Below are 21,599 nucleotides of genomic sequence, written 5' to 3'. Positions count from 1 at the left end.
TCTCTACATGAAAATACAACTTATACAACAGTTGCATAAATGAATGGATAGGCAGATAGGTGGATATCATAACTAAATAGCATAAGCCCATGAAAACTTGAAAAAAAAAGAAGAAAAGATTGCAATTCTCAAATGGGAACATGACTGTCATTACCTTACAGATATCCTCACTATATAGAAATCTTCATCAAAGTTCCCTTTTAGGCATGAAACCCATCTGAGTAAGCTGTATCCTTCACATCTAATGCATGTAGTCTTCTAATAACCTTATCAAAGAGCAATGTCGTCTATTGGGAGGGGGGGAAGGAGGTAGTTGCTAAACCATCAAACAAAAATATGATTTCAGTATCTCTGTGCCCAACCAATGGGAGAGTTGTGAGGAAATAAATAGTGCATGCACAGCTAATTTTAGCGCTTCTACTTGGCTTCATTTTTTACCCCATTTTACAACATACAATACTTCCGCTCTTCCTAACATCACTTTGCGGCTTTCAACATATCGTCCAGTACCTTCTGAACTCGACGACCCGTTCCGACTCTCCACTGACTCGTTGCCGTCCGAATGCCGGTCGTGCTCCACTGCCACCATCCGCACGTAGCGGCCGCCGCCCGACGTGCCATTGCTGCTGAGCAGGGTGCGCACAGGCTCCACATGCTGCCCGGTGCCCGTCTCGGCGGCGTCATCTAGCCCAGACCCAAAGGCAATCTGGCCCACTTCAAGAATATAATGCGCCTCCTCTGTGGTTTGCACAGGTATCTAGAATGAGCAGAAGATGAGAGAAAAACCAACAACATTGGTTTATTAGGTGATACGCTATCAGCGTATCACCTATTGTGATTGTCAAAATCTCTCTTTATTTCTTTTTATTCTTCTTTCTTTCTGGACAATTTTGTGTCATCAATATCTCAAGAATGACATTACGGAATAACATGACATTTTCAGGGAACATGTCTCATGACAAAATCTAGCCACAATAAGGTTTTCATGACAGTAACATATCTATGACGTCATCTAGGCGCCATTTTGTGATTTTCGGACCATGTTACATGATCGATCATAACTTCATATCTAAAGGTCATGTCTGTATCATTTTCGGCGGACATTAAGTTCAGGTCACGCTCTATCATACATTTTAATGCTAATTACCTAAGACATTATTACGCGCGCGTACGCGCGCGTCAAACTTTTAAAAGGCTCAAAACAACTTACCAATGGGAAATCTCGAAGTTTCAGACAATTTTAAGCGTTTCGCGCGTTCGCGTCCGTCCGCACATTTTCGCGCGTAGTGCGCGTAAGCAAACTGAAAATGCACATTTTTTGACAGATTTGGATTCCTGATACATTAAGTAACAATATCCATTGATTTCCGATCAATTTTGACCTATAACAAAGGAATGCGTTGGCGTCAAAGTTGAAATTTCGTGTGCGCGTCTTTGTGCAAATATAGCGAAAAACATGTCTTTGTTTATTTCGCCATAGCTCTTTAAAACGTCTGGTTACCCTATGTTTTTATTGCATATTACAAAAACATATGAATTGGAAATAACGTTTCAAGTATTAATATTTCCATAATTACATTATGACGTCATCATATCATCATCTGAAATCAAAAAAGTGGAATTAATTTTTTTGAGGTACTGTTTCTGACATTCATTTGCTCGTATCTCTGTTGTTTAAGCTCAATATTATCCCAAATTCAGATATGTTGTACTTTGAACATTTGCCTTTTAAGTCCAAGTCATGGTTTTGAAATTTGATGACGTCATCATACCTTAAATTGTGATTAAAGGTAAAGATGCAAAATCGGACAAGTTTACGTGTTATGTCTATGGGAGGTGATTTTTTTTTAAAACCATGCATTGACTTGACAACGTTTAAGCACCTTTATCTCAGCTGATTTTGCTTCATTTCCTCTGAAACTTAAGTATGTTGTAGCTGAGACAATAAGCTTCAGTAATCATGCATTTTATTTTTTGAAATCACATCATCAGGTTGACAATTTTGCAGTTTAAAACTGAAAATGAGAATGGAATGTGGACAAAACGATTCCCGATTCAGCTTTCACATACATAAGTTTACGTTCCTCATATTTTCTCGCCGAGACGTATGGCCGAGTGGTTAAAGGCGACGTCTCAGAGACGTGAGGTTGCGGGTTCGAACCCCACAAGATCACGAAACAAAATACTTAGCTATTTTACTTTTTTTCTTCAATTTTGTATTACATATTCGTCCATGTAGAAATCACGTTCGTATATAAACGCACCTATACACACACACAGACACACAGACACACGCCATATCCCTCTTTTTTGTGTGTTGGAGACCACATTGCTTCGACTGCAGCAACATTTTGCAGGTTGACTTTGTCAAACCTATCATGGTATGTAATGACGACGACTGAGGTGTTGTACTTTGAACATTTGTCTTTCAAGACCATGTCATTGTTTTGTACTTTGATGACGTCATCACACTGAAAATTGTGATTAAAGGCAAGGTATCAAAACCAGCCGATTATAGGCTTTATGTCTACGGCGCGTATTTTTCCCAAGTTGCCAGAAATGGCATAGCGACATCAGTCGTTACAAGGCCGCATTTCCGTCTAGCAATGCAATACATGTTCACGCGGCCACGATTGTTGAGTGGGCATTGACTTTTTCCCCCTGTAATATCCATACATTTCTTTTTTGCCTTACCATTTCCGGGGATGTCCCGTGGCCGATTGGTTAGAAAAACGGTTTTGCATGCACGCTCAATATAACTTCAAGGTGCCTATATCACATTCTTTTCTTTGTCGATCACAGATGACCGACACCTGATGACCCCAAGCGTATCACCTAACTCGTCAGCGTGACGAGTTTCATATCTCGTTATTCTTCTTTCTTTCTGGCACATTTTGTGTCGTGAATATCTCAACATTGACATGACGGAATAACATGACATTTTCAGTCAACATGTCTCATGACAATATCTAGCCACAATAAGGTTTTCATGACAGTAACATATCTATGACATCATCTAGGCGCCATTTTGTGATTTTCGGACCATGTTACATGATCGATCATAACTTCATAACTAAAGGTCATTTCTGTATCATTTTCGTAGGACATAAAGTTCAGGTCACGCTCTATCTTACTTTTTAATGCTAATTACCTAGGACATCATTACGCGCGCATTAGCGCGCGTCAAAGTTTTTAAATGCTTAAAACGACTTCCCAATGGGAAATCTCGAAGTTTCAGACAATTTTAAGCGTTCCGCGCGTTCGCGTCCGTCCGCGCATTTCCGCGCGCAGTGCGCGTAATCAACATGAAAATGCACATTTTTTGACAGATTTGGATTCCTGATACATTAAGTAACAATATCCATTGATTTCCGATCAATTTCGACCTATAACAAAGGAATGCGCAGGCGTCAAAGTTGAAATTTCGTGTTCGCGTCTATGTGGAAATATAGCGAAAAACATGTCTTTGTTTATTTCGCCATAGCTCTTTAAAACGTCAGGTGACCCTATGTTTTTATTGCATATTACAAAAGCATATGAATTGGAAATAACGTTTCAAGTATCAATATTTCCCTAAATACATTATGACGTCATCATATCATCATCTGAAATCAAAAAAGTGGAATTATTTTTTTTGAGGTACTGTTTCTGACATTCATTTGCTCGTATCTCTGTTGTTTAAGCTCGATATTATCCCAAATTCAGATATGTTGTACTTTGAACATTTGCCTTTCAGGACCAAATCATGGTTTTGAAATTTGATGATGTCATCATACCTTAAATTGTGATTAAAGGTAAAGATGCAAAATCGGACAAGTTTACGTGTTATGTCTATGGGAGGTGATTTTTTTTAAAACCATGCATTGACTTGACAACGTTTAAGCACCTTTATCTCAGCTGATTTTGCTTCATTTCCTCTGAAACTTAAGTATGTTGTAGCTGAGACAATAAGCTTCAGTAATCATGCATTTTATTTTTTGAAATCTCATCATCAGGTTGACAATTTTGTAGTTTAAAACTGAAAATGAGAATGGAATGTGGACAAAACGATTCCCGATTCAGCTTTCACATACATAAGTTTACGTTCCTCATATTTTCTCGCCGAGACATATGGCCGAGTGGTTAAAGGCGACGTCTCAGAGACGTGAGGTTGCGGGTTCAAACCCCACAAGATCACGAAACAAAATACTTAGCTATTTTACTTTTTTTCTTCAATTTTGTATTACATATTCGTCCATGAAGAAATCACGTTCGTATATAAACGCACCTATACACACACACAGACACACAGACACACACCATATCCCTCCTTTTTGTGTTGGAGACCACATTGCTTCGACTGCTGCAAAATTTTGCAGGCTGACTTTGTCAAACCGATCATAGTATGTAATGACGACGACGGAAGTGTTGTACTTTGAACAATTGTCTTTCAAGACCATGTCATTGTTTTGTACTTTGATGACGTCATCACACTGAAAATTGTGATTAAAGGCAAGGTATCAAAACCAGCCGATTATAGGCTTTATGTCTACGGCGCGTATTTTTCCCAAGTTGCCAGAAATGGCATAGCGACATCAGTCGTTACAAGGCCGCATTTCCGTCTAGCAATGCAATACATGTTCACACGGCCACGATTGTTGAGTGGGCATTGACTTCCCCCCCCCCCCCCCCTGTAATATCTATACATTTCTTTTTTGCCTTACCATTTCCGGGGATGTCCCGTGGCCGAGTGGTTAGAGAAACGGTATTGCATGCACGCTCAATATAACTTCAAGGTGCCTATATCACATTCTTTTCTTTGTCGATCACAGATGACCGACACCTGATGACCCCAAGCGTATCACCTAACTCGTCAGCGTGACGAGTTTCATATCTCGTTTCTTTTATATTTCCTCACTTTTTAATCGTTAAGCAAAGTTGCCCAACCTTTTTGGATCACACAGAGTGGTTAATGATCAGTAAACCAAAACAAACCAACAAACTTAGAAGGCAAATATCAACTTTTGGTTAAAACATGGATATATTGGACAAACTAGGTGTTTCTTTCTACAAATATATTTCGGTACTTAGTTTTTGATCAGCAACAAAACAAGAAACATACTGCATGAATTCCATAAAAAGAGTAGGAGAGGACCAGTAACATTAGATCTGACATGATATGCAACAAATCACTAAAACCAGATTTGTGCAATTAGCATCATTCCTCCTTGTAAATTGTATATTTCATGGTCAATTTTCAACTATTAACATTCCTAATGAAAACATCCTAGGTGAATTCATCATTTGGTTTATAACAACCATTGGTTCATAGTGCATGACCACATAAGACCACACAAAGCTACACTTAATATGTACATAGCAATCACATAACCGTCTGTAGCGTACACCTGACACAGCATACATAAAAGTAACCTAAGACGCCGCAAATATGGCCCACACAATTAGTGCTAAATCAGTTCTGCGCTAATTCTGCTTCACAGCTTGCATACTGCTCGATAAGAAGTACAGCTGTATGGGAAGCACAGTATTCACAATGTAAACATTGTACACTGTATCGTCCATTATGCATCTTATTCAGACACTGAATATAAAGAGTACACTTGTCAAATCTGACTCATACTTCTATACAATGGGTTTGTCTACCCTTCAACATAGTGTACCACTTGACTTTTGGTCAAAAATCCTTATCATGAAATCTGCTAACAAAGGAATGCTATGTCTTCTTTTACATGCCTTTGAGGACACAGAACAAAATTATCATTATCATATCACCAGTATCATTATCATTGTCTTCTTTTACAGACCTCTACATTGGCTCTAGAGGCATCTGATATGACAATCTCCACACTTTTTCTACTACCTATCAAATAGGCAATGACAGAAGTGTGTAGATAACTAGATTGTACATACACACATACAAACACACACACACACACACACACACACACAACAGCAGAAGCATTCCATAAACATTGCACTGCAATCTTCCTGTCATCCAGGGCCTAAATGGAAACATGCGCCAGTCATTTTCCTCTCATCGGCAACCTCTCCAAAACACAAACAAAGGGCCATATGTAACTTCCTTATCATGGTGCATGGCTTGTACTCTTTTGAGGATATAGGGACAGTTTGGTTTTGTGTTTTGCTTGGTATGATCACAGGTACTAAATCAAAACAAGCTACACTGACTCCCTTTGGAGCTACAACACGCCCACACTGCACAGCACAGATTTCATTGCAGTTCGATGACTTAATTCTATGAACCAGACTTTGTATTCCCAATTTCCTGGCAACAACGATATTCGCACAGGGAATTTACTGATGTTTCACAATCACATAATCGTCTTTTTTTTTCATAGTGAAATTATCCATGCTGCATTGTTTGAACATTGTGGGGATAAGATCTGCATAGTCATAAAATGGTACTGCTTGACATTAAAATCTGATCTCAATGTCAACCACAGGTGTGTGCCTTTTATCTTGAAAGCTTTCTGCTGATGAGGTTTTGTTGTTTCTTCAATAAACTTTAGGGAGATTAAGTGGCTAATAAAACTTGAACTTCACCCATTTGAGCAAACAGATGTTCCACCTGCCTGTATTATATGAACCATATGCCACTCTCAAAGAATGGCTGCACCATGTAATATTCTGAAAATATCTAGTGCATCTCTCTCCAATGTTGTCTGTATGCTCATGGAAACACACTCATTCCTATACTTGTACAAAATTCTCATTTCTAGAGATTAAAGGACAAGTTCACCTTCATAGACATATGGTTTGAGTGAATGCAGCAACATTAGTAGAACACACCATTGAAAGTTTGAGGAAAATCAGACAATCCGTTCAAAAGTTATGCATTTTTGAAGGTTTTGTGCAGTAACCGCTGGATGAGAAGACTACTGCAGTGTATGAATAACTTAGCTGTCACATGCGTACAACAATATAAGGAAAATATAAAGAGAATTTCACAAAATTCCATCTTTTGAAAAAAGTACACATTCCCCTGACTCGTTACCGACAAATGTTATGGGTAATATTATTCCCCCTGCCTTTAGAAAGAGGCAAGCCAAGTGCTCTTTTATTATGCGAAAAAAGTGAAAATATGTTGAATTTTCTTTTACATTTTCTTTATACTGTTGTACGCATATGACTCACAAGCTGTAGTAGTCTCCTCGTCCAGCGGTTCCAACACAAAATTTTAAAAATTCATAACTTTTGCATCGATTGTCCAATTTTCCTCAAACCTTCACTGATGTGTTCTACTAATATTGTTGCATTCTCTTAATCCTTATGTTCATGAAGGTGAACTTGTCCTTTAACACTTAAATAGTGGAATCTTCAACTCAAATACCCTTTGAACACTCACAAAAGTGCAGTGAACTTTGCTGTGTATTTCATAATTTGGCTGTTGACACATTACTAATCACAGTATGATTTTTCTTTTGTGTGTGTGTGTGTGTGTGTGTGTGTGTGTGTAGAGAGTATAGTCTGTCAAGAAAATAATTGTACGTTTTCAGCTTGGCTCTAATATCGCACTGCACAAAATGTGCACGACCTCCACAGCTGGCAATATGCCATGTTCAATGGTACCCTAGCTTGTGCAATGTGGCTTCTACTGTTGACACAAGTAGGCACCTTGTTTGACAATGTTATGTCATTTTGTCATCGATAGCAATAGCATTCCTATCACTGGGAAAACAGTTACAGCAAAGCACAGATACGATCTTTGCACTGTTTATAAATATCCTTTCATGACCACTGAACACTTTAAAGCTGTTTGAGCTGTTCTTGATCAATGGCCTCTCAGGAAATTTTTTTTAATTCAACTGAATAACCGAATAGCAGACTCTACTAGTCATATAGTATCAGGGCTGAAAGTGCATTTGAAGAGTTATACAGATTGCTTATGCTAGATTTAATTCCTCCATTTCCACATCTTAAAAAAAAAAAAGGACACAACCCAATAAATTTACTCCTATAAATCAATCATAAGTTATTGAGAGTGCCTTGACTTTTCGTAACAAAAAATAAATGAATTTAAAAAAAAAAATCAAATTCACCTCCAAATTCATATTTGGCCATGGCATTCTCATTGATAGAATAAAACAAAAACAAAAACAAACAAACAAACACACACATGACCATGATCCTACACAATTTACAGCTTAATCTCTTTCCCATTGCAATGTCTGATTCTGGCAAATGCAAGTATAAATTGAGTTTTCACATCACCTGACCACATGCTGCTCTATGAGACTTGGAAGCAAAGTCCCAAGAAGAGCTTAAAGGGATAGTTTCGTATTGGTGGAGATGAGAATTGGGCTTTTAACTTTTTGCGAGATATCGAGAAACGAGTTATGAAATAGTACAGACCATACCATTCTTAGAGGAATTCAAAGTTTATTTGATGAAAATCGATTTTTGGAATAGCTGAAACATTCAAAAACAAAGTAAAACAAAGCGATCGAAATAAAAGGTGGGTCCCATCTTTTACTAGGCTTGCTCTGTTTTGGATATCTCAGCCATTTCAAAAACAGTTTTCATCAAGTAAACATTGAATTCCTCTTGGAATTACATGTTCTTTCATATTTCATAAAAGATTTCTCATTATCTATGAAAAAAAAAAAAATGTTAGAAACTTGAAGTTAGGTCTCAACCAAAACGATATGATCCCTTTAAACTGCCAATCAACTGGCTGCACTATGTTGTCCTCAATGACATGGTAACAACTTCTCTTGCTTACGCTTCTGTGTTTTGTCTTCCAGCCTGTTCGGCGATTCAACACTACTTTAAATCTCTGCAGCCAGTTGACAAACACAGTCCCAGTTAACTTATATCTCTCCCTACCCCCCCCCCTTTCTCTGTCTGTGCTGTCGATAAACATGGCTCTACGTGATGTCTGGTCTGCTGTCTCTGGGGCCATTTCACACGGGAGGAGAAACCCAATTGCAATGCTGACTTACAATTACGATCACAATAAAAATTTGAATTCCTGTCCATACATACACACGACTGAGGACGGCTTCACGGATTCTGAATTTCAGAGTGATGAAAGGAGGTGTGGCTTCTTTTCAAGTTCCCGTCAATCACTTTTGGGCAGGAAGTATCCCGCACTTTGACTACTAGTACCTTTTTTATCTCTTTCTCTCTCTTTGATGCGCAGTACAGCTCATGCAGTGCGAGATTCGAAGAGCCTCGATTTTACTACATAAATGTTAAGTGGTTGAAAGGTCGTCGTCAGCCCTGCCCCTCAAAAAGACATGTTTTGGAGGTCAATCATAACACACGACTGTTTTGTTACGTAATTCTGGAGAATCTTCACCGGAAAACACCCCAGGATTGTCATTTGAATCACAATCAAACTAGCATTTGGTTCGCCTTCGCGATTTCAGTTCGCATACACAAGGCCAAAATGCGCCATTTGAATCATGACTATAGTGATGCATCACAAGAATCACAACTCAAATTATGCACTCTGGGTACGTGTGAAAACGAGTCTTGGGCCACATGAGCACACAATCAGAGGTATGCCGTATCAGACTGGTGGAGAACCGCACGTCCCCAGGACCTCTCGCGGTAATCATCCCGGTAACGGTCTAGCCCGACTTTCAGGCATTTCAAGGGAAAGACTGCCTCCACAAGAAATGGGTTCAGGAATGAAGGCAGCATATTCAAAGTGGAAATCTGCTCTATGATCATGCGACTTTAATAAATACAGAAAAATCCTAACAAACAGCTCGATGAAGAAAATTCCACAAATATACATAATACAACAATATAAAGAAAATAAAAAGAGAATACCACAAATTTACTTGTTTTATGACAAGCACAAATTCTCTTGAACTGTTACTGACACATGTGAGCGTGATACTATTTCCCCTACTTTCTGAAAGAAGATAAACGCTCTTCCATTGAATGCTAGAAAAGTGACAATATGTCGAATTTTCTTTTAATTTCAGTATCATATTCGATTTAATTTGATTCGTTGAAAGTATCATATTCGACTAAAATTGCTGCATTCACTCAATCCACATACTGTAAACGTGGAAATTTTCGCGGTACATTAATTTTCGCGGATTTCGCGCTACGTTCGGCTAGCGCGAATTCAAAAACGCGCGAATATATCTTCACAATTTTCTATGCACATTTTGAATTGTGTGCGCTTCATCGATGATACTGCTACGTAGTACATGTTTACGCTACTAGTACTGTGCGAAGAGACGATAGATTGCTGTGTACTGTAGCATGCATGTGTGCACCGCACCGCACGCACCGATGCTACATTCCCCCGTGACTACGGTACTACAGTCACAGCTGTACTACGTATTTGAGTGCTTGTACTCGCAGTCGAGCCGCTCGCTACGTCGCTTGTCGTACGCTGGCATAGCAAGCTATGTAGCAGAGGCTTTGGATGAAAGCAGTGAATGTGTACTACAGTAAAGTAACCTGCTGCGGAGCGCGAATTTAAGAACCCGCGAATACGTTTTCGAGCCGCTCAGCGCGAAAAATTAATCGCGCGAAAATATTGACGTTTACAGTATATACTTGGGTTTCATTCTCCTTTAAGTTTCAAATATTGTCATTAATCAGAGCTACTGGTCACAACAACACAAATAAAACTAAAGAGGGGATGATGTCCTGTCCTAAAAAGTCACCCTTTGACCTGTGCACAAATCTGTACTAAATTTTTTTTCATTCTAAAAAAAATAATAGGTCAAATCCTTTCACATGATATTATTGTAATACTGAAATAACTCAACAATCCAGGCTTTCAGAAGGGGGAAGAAGGGTTGTGGTCGCCTCATTGACCAAAAAAATAATTTCATTCATTTTCTTTCATAAAAATAATCAGGAAAATTAAGAGATAATAAAATCACCACCTCTTCCACTGTATATTAAACATGTAGTTGCGACAAATATCAGTATTTCTTTATTTATGAAATCTCATTTCACTATCTCTTTCTTTTTGCATGTGCACATATTTCAATTTATTCTTCATTATTGGGTGTTTGATTTTATTCTATCGGCTAAAAGAAATCTGAACTTGGAACAAAATTGAATTAGTACACAATCTCATAAAAAATATATAAAGGGAAGAAAGACAATATCTACAATGTCTACATACAGCAAGTATTACATTTAAATATCTACATTAAAAAAATAAAAAAATCACTCTCAAGATATTCCCTCTCAAAGATAAAACACCCAGACTATGTCCATTCAAAATACTGTCAAACATAAATCTAATGCTGGCAATGATATTGATCGCTTAAATCTGAGCTCCTCATCCTACCATGTAAATCACTTTTGTTTGGGATACTATCCGCATTAATGGATTACATGACAGCTAGTATTTCCTCTGTGGGCTTGCCCAGTCTTGTCGCAGAAAGTCACTGCGAGAAACAGCAATCGATCGTACGATAAGAACACTCTCTAATTTTCACTTCCTATAAAATGGACTTGGCACTGTGCACAAACACAGAGCAATGATGCCTAGCATGTAAAATGTGAGTGGGTATGTTCCTCTTCAGGAATTCAATTTCTTTTTTGAATGAAACCTCTTTGGATGAACTCTCTCTCTCTCTCTCTCTCTCTCAAAAAAGAAAAACATACAGAAAAGAGTATGATTATGTGTGTATGCATGTGTTTGTGTACGCTAGCTAAATGATTTGTAGTATCAAGTTTAGTGATGCAAAACCCTCCTCTCCCCCCTCCCCTAACAACAACAACAAATCAGTGAAAACACCCAGTTTCTAAAGGCAAAAACAGTTGAGGACATGCCTCAAGGCAATAAGATGCCACAGTTACCACAATCGAGGGTACCCAAAATCTGATTTTCGCAGGACACGGGATGGCTTCCCTTCCAAAAGTCTGTGTGAGGTTTAAGAGCTTCTGCGCTTCCACGCAGCTGTTTAAAAATGTCAGACATCAGACGGTATATAGGAACACGCCTCTCTGCTGTTCACGTTTTCACGCAATGCGTCAGTTTTCCCTAAATTTCTCAAGTGATTAGCTTTAGAAGTCATACACACTTTACACTGGTTCTTCAACATCATATCATAGTGGGGAAGACATCCTCGACAGTATGTCATATGATTGAATGTACGTATTCATCTGGCATAATATGTCATTTTACACCATAGCCCAAAGCATATTGAGGTGTCACACGACAGGGACTTTCCGTTGACAGGAAATGACTTCCTTTGACTCGCAAACTCTTTGTCTGGACGCAATGCTTTTCTTCTACAAGGGGGCTGAAACAAAAGAGAAAGTGTTCCCTTTTGAGAGAAAGTGAAATGAATTTCGTGCGCACCAGAAAGGTGGAATTCTTGGCAAGTGATTTACTCACCCGTGAAACCATGGTAACTGCGATGGCTGCCCACAGAAGATACTGAGTGATAATGAAGTGATATTCATGCACTCAAATCTTCATTAAAATTTGTCCATTTCATTTCAAACTTTCCCACGCATACTGAATTCTTCAGTGTGTTTGGGCTTTTCTCGGGGGAGGGGCAATTCTCTGTTCATCACAGCTATGTTGCAAAGGCACGTACATTGGATGAAAACTTCCGAAGAAAATTCTAAATGTTTCCTTTATTAAAGATATTAAAACAATAATAATGATAATAACAATAACTATAACTATTATTATCATAATCATAATAATGATGATAAAAATATTGTCATAAATATCAGACTTCACAGGTAATGTTTTGAGTACAAAAACTCACTTTGGTTAATAATGCTCACACTTCTCAGTTGTGATCTAAAGATAAAGGTAGCTAACATAGCAGAGATTTAATCTGACTATTGGGTAAGAAGTCTATGCAATTACTATGTGTGCAGTGTATCAGGGTTGCCAATATCTGCAGATCAAAAAAATAATACTGATGCCGATCATAAAGTCATATTTTGAAGGGAAAAAAATCATACTTGCACATGCTGGAAATGCTAAATCAAATCTCAACCTAAAAAACAGAAAATAAAAAAGGCAAAATAATTGAAAAACACATAAATTTGAAGAGAGAAAAAAAAGCATACTCAAGATCGTATAAGTTGGCATCTCTGTGTAAAAAATGTGACTTAATGGGATTTCCCGTGCTTCAGATATTGATTCAAGTACCAATGGAGCACAGGAAAAAAAAAATCATACAAAACGACAACAAATCCGCCCACTAAACCCAAGATTTCCTCTTGGTCCCTCGCTAATCGATAGCATCGCGGCCATTGCCAATTATGCATTTACAAGATTCTTTTAGGCAAGTGAAGATCAGTATCACCGTATTTGATTTTTGCATCCGTATTCTGTGGTGTGAATGGCTGAGTGGCAGTAAGTTAAGAATGTATAAAAATTCCCCATCATAATCTCATTCCTCATCTCCGTCACAAATTGACAAGATCACACATCTCAATCGCAGACCTTTAGCCGGGATTTCGTCAGCTAATAATAAGTTCCTTTTCCATTTTGCAACTGATCGACGGATTCGATTGCTAATCATCGACGATCCACACTGCCGAAATCCTTTGAGCCGGTCTCAAAGCTTAGGGGTCTTATTTAGGTCTCTAACTGAATGTGGGCATAATATATTGGCAGCACCTCACAAGAAACCATGCTTTATAACTGAGTTCAAATTTATAAGTGGGTCTATCAAAGCATGCAGGAAAACTGATAATGTGAATGCTTCTAAAGATGCTTGTGTATACTTCATCATTTTCACAGGTTTTACATAGATGTCCATGGCAATGATGATTTAAATGCTTTAAACAGAAAACCATGCCCATAGAATCCAAATTAAATCTACACAGAATTATCCACATTGACATAATTTCCTGTGACACAATAAGTTATTCCAAAAGAGCTGAAGAGATAGAAATTTCCTTACACTCTCCCATAAAGTAAAGAACGACCTGAAATCAGTCAATTCTTTTTAATTTGTAAAAAAAAATATGACTATACAGAAAGCAGCAAAATTAAGCCTGCATAACAAAGATTTAAATATGTTCCTACATTAAAGTTAAGATATGAGAAAATAGGTATAGCAAGTGCTCGAAACAACCAAACTTGACGCTTTCATCTGTACAACACTTCATGTACAACCCTATTCATACACCACACACGTGGCAAACAGCAATTACACATCTGAATTTTGGCACACCCATCTAATTACATTAGATTAGCAAAGTAATTAACTTATTGCACTTCCTATGGACCATGTATACACTGGCATTAACCTCACATTCAACAGAACTGGTAAAAATTGGTCAACAAACACATGTGCAAGACACATACCTCTGGTACAGATAAATCTACATGTGAAAAATGAGGTTGACAGCGAGATACCCGCATTCCTCTAAAATATTAAGACAACTCTTTCGGCTTGTCAGATGATGCACTGGGGTCAATTGTAAGAGCTACCGTGTGGCAATATCAAACTATTATACAGTGAAAAGAAGTAAAGGCCAGTGTAACTCTCATGCCTTTTGCAGAGTGTCAGGGCTCAAAAACCCTTCCTAAGTTTACTGGTCAATAGAAGAAAATAATAATGATTATCTAGTGTAATTTAAAAAAAAAGCAAAATACACAACAACAAAAAACAAAACAATCACGCACACACACAGAACAAAACAAAAAAACATAAAAACTTGGGGAAAAAATTCACAGTTCATACTAAGTAAAGCAGCTTTCCAAGAGAGGGTTGGAAGGCACTGACACTTACCTGAAAACCTAATGCCTTCAGTATGTTGAGCTTACACATGGGGCACGTCCTGTTTTCTACCAGCCACTGATCTACACAGGATTTGTGGTATGCGTGCCTGTGTTGGAGGAGGAAGAAGGAGATAACAGCCATTTTTGTTGAGGTCACCTGACAAGGTAAAACATTTTCTTATACATATGAAACTTGGTAAAAAAAAAAAAAATGCCAATTATAACAATTATAACAATTATATCTATTTTTATGATGAAAATCTCAAACAATCATATTCTGTTTTCATTCAAATAAAAGAAAAGATTGATTGATTCAAATTCTACTATATTTGATATGAAAACTTTGTTATCAGAACCATCCACAACAAAACAAAAAATACATCTTTTTTTTCATTTATCTCCCCACAAAAACCTTTTGTGCTGAACAATGTCAATGTGATGATGACATCAAAAGAATTTATACACATACACACATAATGTATAAACAACACATGTTAATAAACTGTCTTGCTCTATTTGCATGCACATGTAGCATGCTTTTTACAGGTTGGAGCCTCAGTTTGCTAAGCACTGCCAGTAGGCCAGTATGCCACATCACAATTTTGAAATCAAGGTTATCTTTCCTCTGAAGTCCCCAAAAACGAGATATTCCATCAACCAGTTTGTATGAATCAGTTGCTGCTTTATCAGGCCAGCCTCAGGCAGGCTTTTTAGTTGTCGGGAACAACTTATATATCATAAGGCTTGAACATAACTTGAATATGTACGAGAATCTGTCTATTGACCACAGTACAAACACTCCTAGTGGCTACTACTTCATGAAAAGAAGTGCTGACCAAGAGCTTACGATTAAAATTCTTTCATGAGATTATAACCCTTTCTAAATTCATGAAATTACAACTAGTGTTCAGAGTCTGCATCTGGGGATAAAAGAGGGAGAGAGAGAGAGAGAGAGGGAGATGAAATATATTGGGCATTTTCTGTCCCACATGGCAAGCATACAGCAGATGCAGTCATGTTGCCATATTGCTGAAGACAGGGCATGCAACTGCCGCTTGTTACCTGTTCATTGAATTTCACGGAAATGAGGTCAATTTGCTAATGTATTCAAATCAACTGGACACTGTTCCCTCTGATGACCTAGTCCCAGGCTATCCTATTCCTCTTCTACATGCAAAATACATTTCACTATACTTGGCATCCAGTTTGCACACATTAGTTACTGACATAATGTCAGGTAGGCCCTAGGCAATTGTTCTAGTTGTCAGACACAACCTTTCTATAAATGAAATGAAAAAAAAACAACAACAACAACACTGTAACAGTAAAACAGTCATTGAGGGCTTGTACAACAAAAGTAAATACCCCACCAAAAAGGCACACACAATGGTAATAATAACAATAATAATAATAGCAATAACAATGACAACAATAACAATAATGATAACAATAACAACAACGATAATGATAATAATAATAATAATAATAATAGTAATAACGATGATGATGATAATAATAATGATAATGATGATGATGATAATAATGATGATAATAATGATAATAATAATAATAATAATAATAATAATAATAATAATAATAATAATGATAATAATAATAATAATGATAATAACAACAATAATAATACCACCTGTTGCTATAGCTCAAATAAAAGAACAAGCTGACGCATACAAATTAAGTCTTTTGAAAATACAAAGTGTTGTCAGTAATACTTACATGCATGGCAGTACCCTGAGAATATCGTTGGTTTTGTAGATGTCTAAACACACGGGACAAGCTTCCATTTCAACTATTTCCTGTAGGAAGACAAAAGAGAGGGCAATAGAGGAACGAAGAGGTAATAAATGAGGACATTATAGTGACTTAATAACGTGCTGACAATGTACTTTCTCCACAGGTGGGTTCGAGCAAACTCCCCTGACTGACAGCAAGGCCTAATCATATCGCTGACGTCAACACTGACATCGCACTGAAATAACGAGAATTGATCTCCGTCGGCATTGTTAACGACGGTAGTAATTTCCAGAATGTCGTCACCACGGGGGACTGTATCAACTGGCCGCGTTTGTAGAACGCCCACAGTGCTGGTACTGAATTTCAATGAATTTCATGTCAAGGCACAACTACCAATTTTAGAAACTAACAAACAAACACACATTTACACACACGGTTAAATACACGGCCCAGCAAAATGCCAAGCATCAAACAAAACGTAGCACACATTTCCAACATCATCAAACTGTACAAGATGCAAGTACGTCATTCAGCCTTGCAATGGAGTATTAACATTTATGAAGCTGCATCGTAATTGCACATTTTGCTCACAAGACCGCAACTGGATAATGCCAAATGCCATTGCATGGGATCTACCGTTATCCCGAAAGTATTTGGCAACCTCAAGAGATGGACCTACATGAACTTTGCACAGATCTTTTATCCTCTACAAAACAAGGCACACAAAACAAAATCAAACCGAAGATTCATACGAGAGTCCCTTTGAAGCAGTTACTAGGCAGGCAATAAGCATACATCTAACAAAATTAGCACTGACCAATGCAAAAAAAAAACCAAAAACAAAAAATAAAACCAAAAACAAATACCAAGCAACTTCCTACAGCATGTTCTCCAACTTCACCATTTGTTTAAATCCATGTTTTCGAAAAAGATAATGTACTGTATTAATTTCATATCAAATCAGGAAGTTAAGCTAACTGCCCAGTGTTCACACATAAGATCTAAAATGATTAATACTTTTCACACAATAATCAGATCCGTCAATGTGTACATAGCCTGAACAGTGTTGTACACACAATACACACATTGTTACACTACAACAGGATTACCTATACCATGATTCACAGAAAACCATTCGTACAATCATAACACCATGCTTTTAAAATGATCACAGTATAATCTTATGGCTTTCTTTAATGGGGCAAGAAGAATTTCTGTAAAACAAGAGCATGTCTCATGAAGATGGTGAAACACGGATCCTTTTTTTAAAGCGTGTTTCCTTTGGCACTAAATCCAAATCACTCATTGTGTGGTAGATTTGGCCTATTGCGCATCCACGCACACGCGCCACAAGGGCAACAAAACCCATATAGACTGATGTTGATTGCTCTCCTTTGAATATGGGTTTTGACAATCTGAAGTTAAGCAGCAAAGATACTCTATACTTCTAGCAATCTCAGCAATGTCACCAATTACCACGCAATTTACTTTGTTGGCAACTGTTGTGGAATACAGGATAATTACCCTTGCTATTTACTTTACCCTCCAATTACAAACAAGAGTAGTCTATTGACCATCACGTAGCCAGTGGTTTGCATGTCTCAACTCAGTGACTGCTCAAAGCATTATTATTATGCCTGATATGTAATGAATGATGACTGATGATTTGTGCAATGGTCAACTCAAGGATGTTATCTCAACGTGGATGTTGCTATGGCAACCCAAACCCATTGCCTATCAACAACAAAAAAAGAATGAAGGAGATATGGAGAGAAAATTTGAATCCTTGTAGAAGCATTAGTCATCATATGCTGCTGTTGCCATGGAAATGGCTTTATGAAGATCACTCGGCAGCAGAGTGTCCACACCCAGGCAAATCAATGCGCATCTCACTTGCAGGACAAGAGCCCACTTCAGCAGAAATGTGCAAAGTATCCCTTGACATTTACCAAACATGACTGGCTCACTTTTAAATGAAAGGTATGCATCTTTATAATGATGGGCGTTTCATCTCTAGCCTACCCTACTCTTCCGCCCTGTCTCCCCTTCAAGAGTCTCACTCCCAATCTCCCCCTCTCTCTCTCTCTTTGTGCTTGCTCATGTGTCAATGTTTGTGTGGTCGATGCATTGGCTATCTTAATATCTTCCTGCTAGAAACCCACGCCAACTCACCTTGCTTTTACACGTACTGAGAGTGCCGCATTTGAATGCTGAATTCTAAAAACGACTGCAATTACGATTCAAGTCGTCATTCGTTCACACGACCAAGGAAGGTTTCACAGATTCTGTGGTTTCGAATTTCGGAGCGAGGAGGGGAGGTTCTGCTTATTTCCAAGTTAATATCAATCACTCTTGAGCCCTTAGTAGCGCACACAGTGCAAGCATTTGAGGAGTGCGGTCTTTCTGTGGAAGTGGCTGGAAGGTCATCGTAATATCCGTTCCTCGAAACACAACTGGAGTTCAAATACATTCACATGGTCATTTTGGTGCCTAATTCTGGCGAAACGTGATCGGAAAACACTTCTGGACCGTCATTTGAAACATGATTGGAATTATTATTCAAATCATCCTCCACGATTCCAGTTTGAATTGACAACCGCAACAATGCTTAATTTGAATCAAGATTCTAGTGATGCATCATTACAATCATGTTTCACATTGAGCACTCTAAGTAAGTGTGAAAGCTAGGTTTGTGAATCTCATCAGCTCCAGATGGTATCAGATTAGTTTATTTCTAGCAGTCCATCTGATTGGATAAGCACAATAAAACTGTGGTATACACACACACACACACACACACACACACACACACACACACAGTGTCTTCATGAGCTGAAACAAGATGCACCAAAACTTAATATTCTCAACCATTTTTAACTCAAGAATGATGAGTAAAAACTCTCCAACAACAGCATTAATTAATATGTCTCTCCCTCCCTTCACAGACTCTACCTACATATTTGCTTGTGGCAGTACTTACTGAGAAAGCTACAAGATATACACAGAAAAAGAAAAAAAAAAACAGGCCAGTGATCCCCGGGGCTCTGCCATCAAAATGCCATGGCAACATACCATTAAGTCAAGTCGTAATGGCCATGCACAAAATTGTTGTGCTTCGCTCAAATGATCACATTGAAAAGAACCAGGGAAGAACATTAACCCTTGCTTCTTGGAAGAAGAGCTGACGAGCCTCCGTTCGGGAAACCGGAGCGGATTTTGCCACTGAGTGCCGAGGAGGATGATGTCATCCCCGCAACGAGGCATCCCCTTCCATGGAGTGAGCACCAGCCCCTTTCACACTGATTTAACCCACCAGTTTGCTTGCTGAAGTCCAGGTGGATAAACTGGGGACATTGCTACTTGTTATTGATGGCAATGTTTTGCTGCCTACCTTTCTCACACTGAAACATGGAAGCCATGCAAATTTAGAGTATGAATAAGGAACAAATCAGCTAGTTCTGTACTGCATCATTCCATACATGCAAGGGCTTGGCAGCAGCAGAGAGAAGCTTAAGTAAAAAGTCGAGTGTTCACTTTTGAAGTTTACAGCATACAGAATAGTTCTACATCTACACGAGATCAAACTATATGTCGTACGCATACATAGGGCCTACTCTACTGTAGTCCCATCCATAGGATTGATAGCAGACCCCACTAGTCCACAGCATGTATCAGTTTCCATTCAATAATTCTTCATATTTGATGCCCTCTGAGTTTTAATACCAGTAGAAAGTTCACATCATAAGATTTCAGGTATGGTGATTATCTTTCCATAGAAAGACTAGACCAAGAGTACTATATTTTTCATAAGGGGTTTCTTTTGAATAAGTGATGATTGTTCATACATGTACATTTCATATGTAAATATATTGTGTGACTTATCATTAACTAGAGGACTCTGATCTATATCTTATGTTAAAGAGCATCATTTTCTCTTTCAACTGATATTTAGTTTTCCATACTTTTCTTCTCATTAAGTGTCAATGACATCAATTTGAAGTTGAGAGAGCACAGTTGAGTGAACAAGCATGAAATAGCCTCCGGCACAAGAGCTTGTAAACGGCATTACGCAGCCAGCAGATATGGGTTAAGGGGAAGATTTTTAGACCAGTTTTCTAATGAATACCTAGGGCATTGAACTTTTGGGCCATTTTTACTCGATGGCGTGAGGAGGGTAACATTTGCTCACAATTTTCACTAGTGTTTGTATTGGTGTTTCAAAAGGAATTTGCAGCAGAAGAGTCCACATCACAGAAGTCCAAGGGGTGCTCCCGCTGATCCCGCTGCCCAGTGTGAAAGGGGTACATGGAATGCATGGGGCAGGTTGTCAGGGTCATTTTGCGAGCATGGATGTGTGCATGACAATTCAGCGATGCATTTGGCAGCTGTACTGTACCCAATTCAGATATAGGCCCTATACTGATGTGTATACATGTTCACACACGTAAATGAGTGTCGTACTGTATGTTGGTGTCCATAATCCAAGTGTATATCAATTTAAATCAGAAGGCTGAATGTGTGGCGTATACATGGTACATGATGGCACATTGTATGAAATTCAAGACCAAGTCTCAGAACATAATTCTTACTATGTACCGGTACTCAATTTCAGATAAATGAAAAAAAAGAGCAAAAAACACAATCCAGCTTCCACCACTGTGAAAGCTGTTATTTTTGCATACCACCAGTGACAGATATTTTTGCAATATGACACATACCTGTGTAGACAATTATAAGTGCACTTATATCCGTCCATTCACTCAGCCACTTTACTTTAAATGTAGGCCTTCTTAGTAAACAACAGAGTGCACAAAGATAAAATCACGTGGCGATATTTTCTTGCATTGTTAGACTAGCGGCTCAACAGTGATTAATGAAAATTAAACTCTTGCAAATTAACTGCTTTTACACCTACTGAGGCTGTCACAAATAAACTTGCCCACTTGCCTGGGGCAGCTGAAACCTTAGTGTGGGGCAAGTGATGCAAATGGCAGAGCTGCCAGCCTTTGCAGTCAAAAACAAAAACAAAAACAAACACCCAAAATACATACTGATGCACTGTTTAAAAAAACAAACATATTTTTGAAGGCAAAAAATAATATTTGGGCTCTGGATTGGAAAATAAAGCCATGCTAAAGTC

General features: G+C 38.2%; 1 protein-coding gene across 1 annotated transcript in view; it reads right to left on the bottom strand.

Annotated features, from left to right (window-relative positions):
• LOC139718266 (RING finger protein 150-like) overlaps window positions 1-21,599 on the bottom strand; it is a 55,577-nt gene that overhangs the window by 1,598 nt on the left and 32,380 nt on the right. The window contains exons 5-7 of the mRNA XM_071629748.1: window positions 16,442-16,521; window positions 14,718-14,814; window positions 511-757 (exon numbers count right to left, since the gene is read on the bottom strand). Of these exons, the coding sequence (XP_071485849.1) occupies window positions 511-757; window positions 14,718-14,814; window positions 16,442-16,521 (424 nt within the window). The remainder of the gene's footprint in view (window positions 1-510; window positions 758-14,717; window positions 14,815-16,441; window positions 16,522-21,599) is intronic.

Source organism: Diadema antillarum, unplaced genomic scaffold (assembly GCF_040938485.1).
Source record: "Diadema antillarum isolate AM-2024a unplaced genomic scaffold, OU_Dant_1.0 scf00000092, whole genome shotgun sequence".
In the NCBI taxonomy this organism is placed as follows: domain Eukaryota; kingdom Metazoa; phylum Echinodermata; class Echinoidea; order Diadematoida; family Diadematidae; genus Diadema; species Diadema antillarum.
Note: the sequence above shows the minus strand (reverse complement) of the source record. Positions and strands in the feature narration are given on the sequence as shown.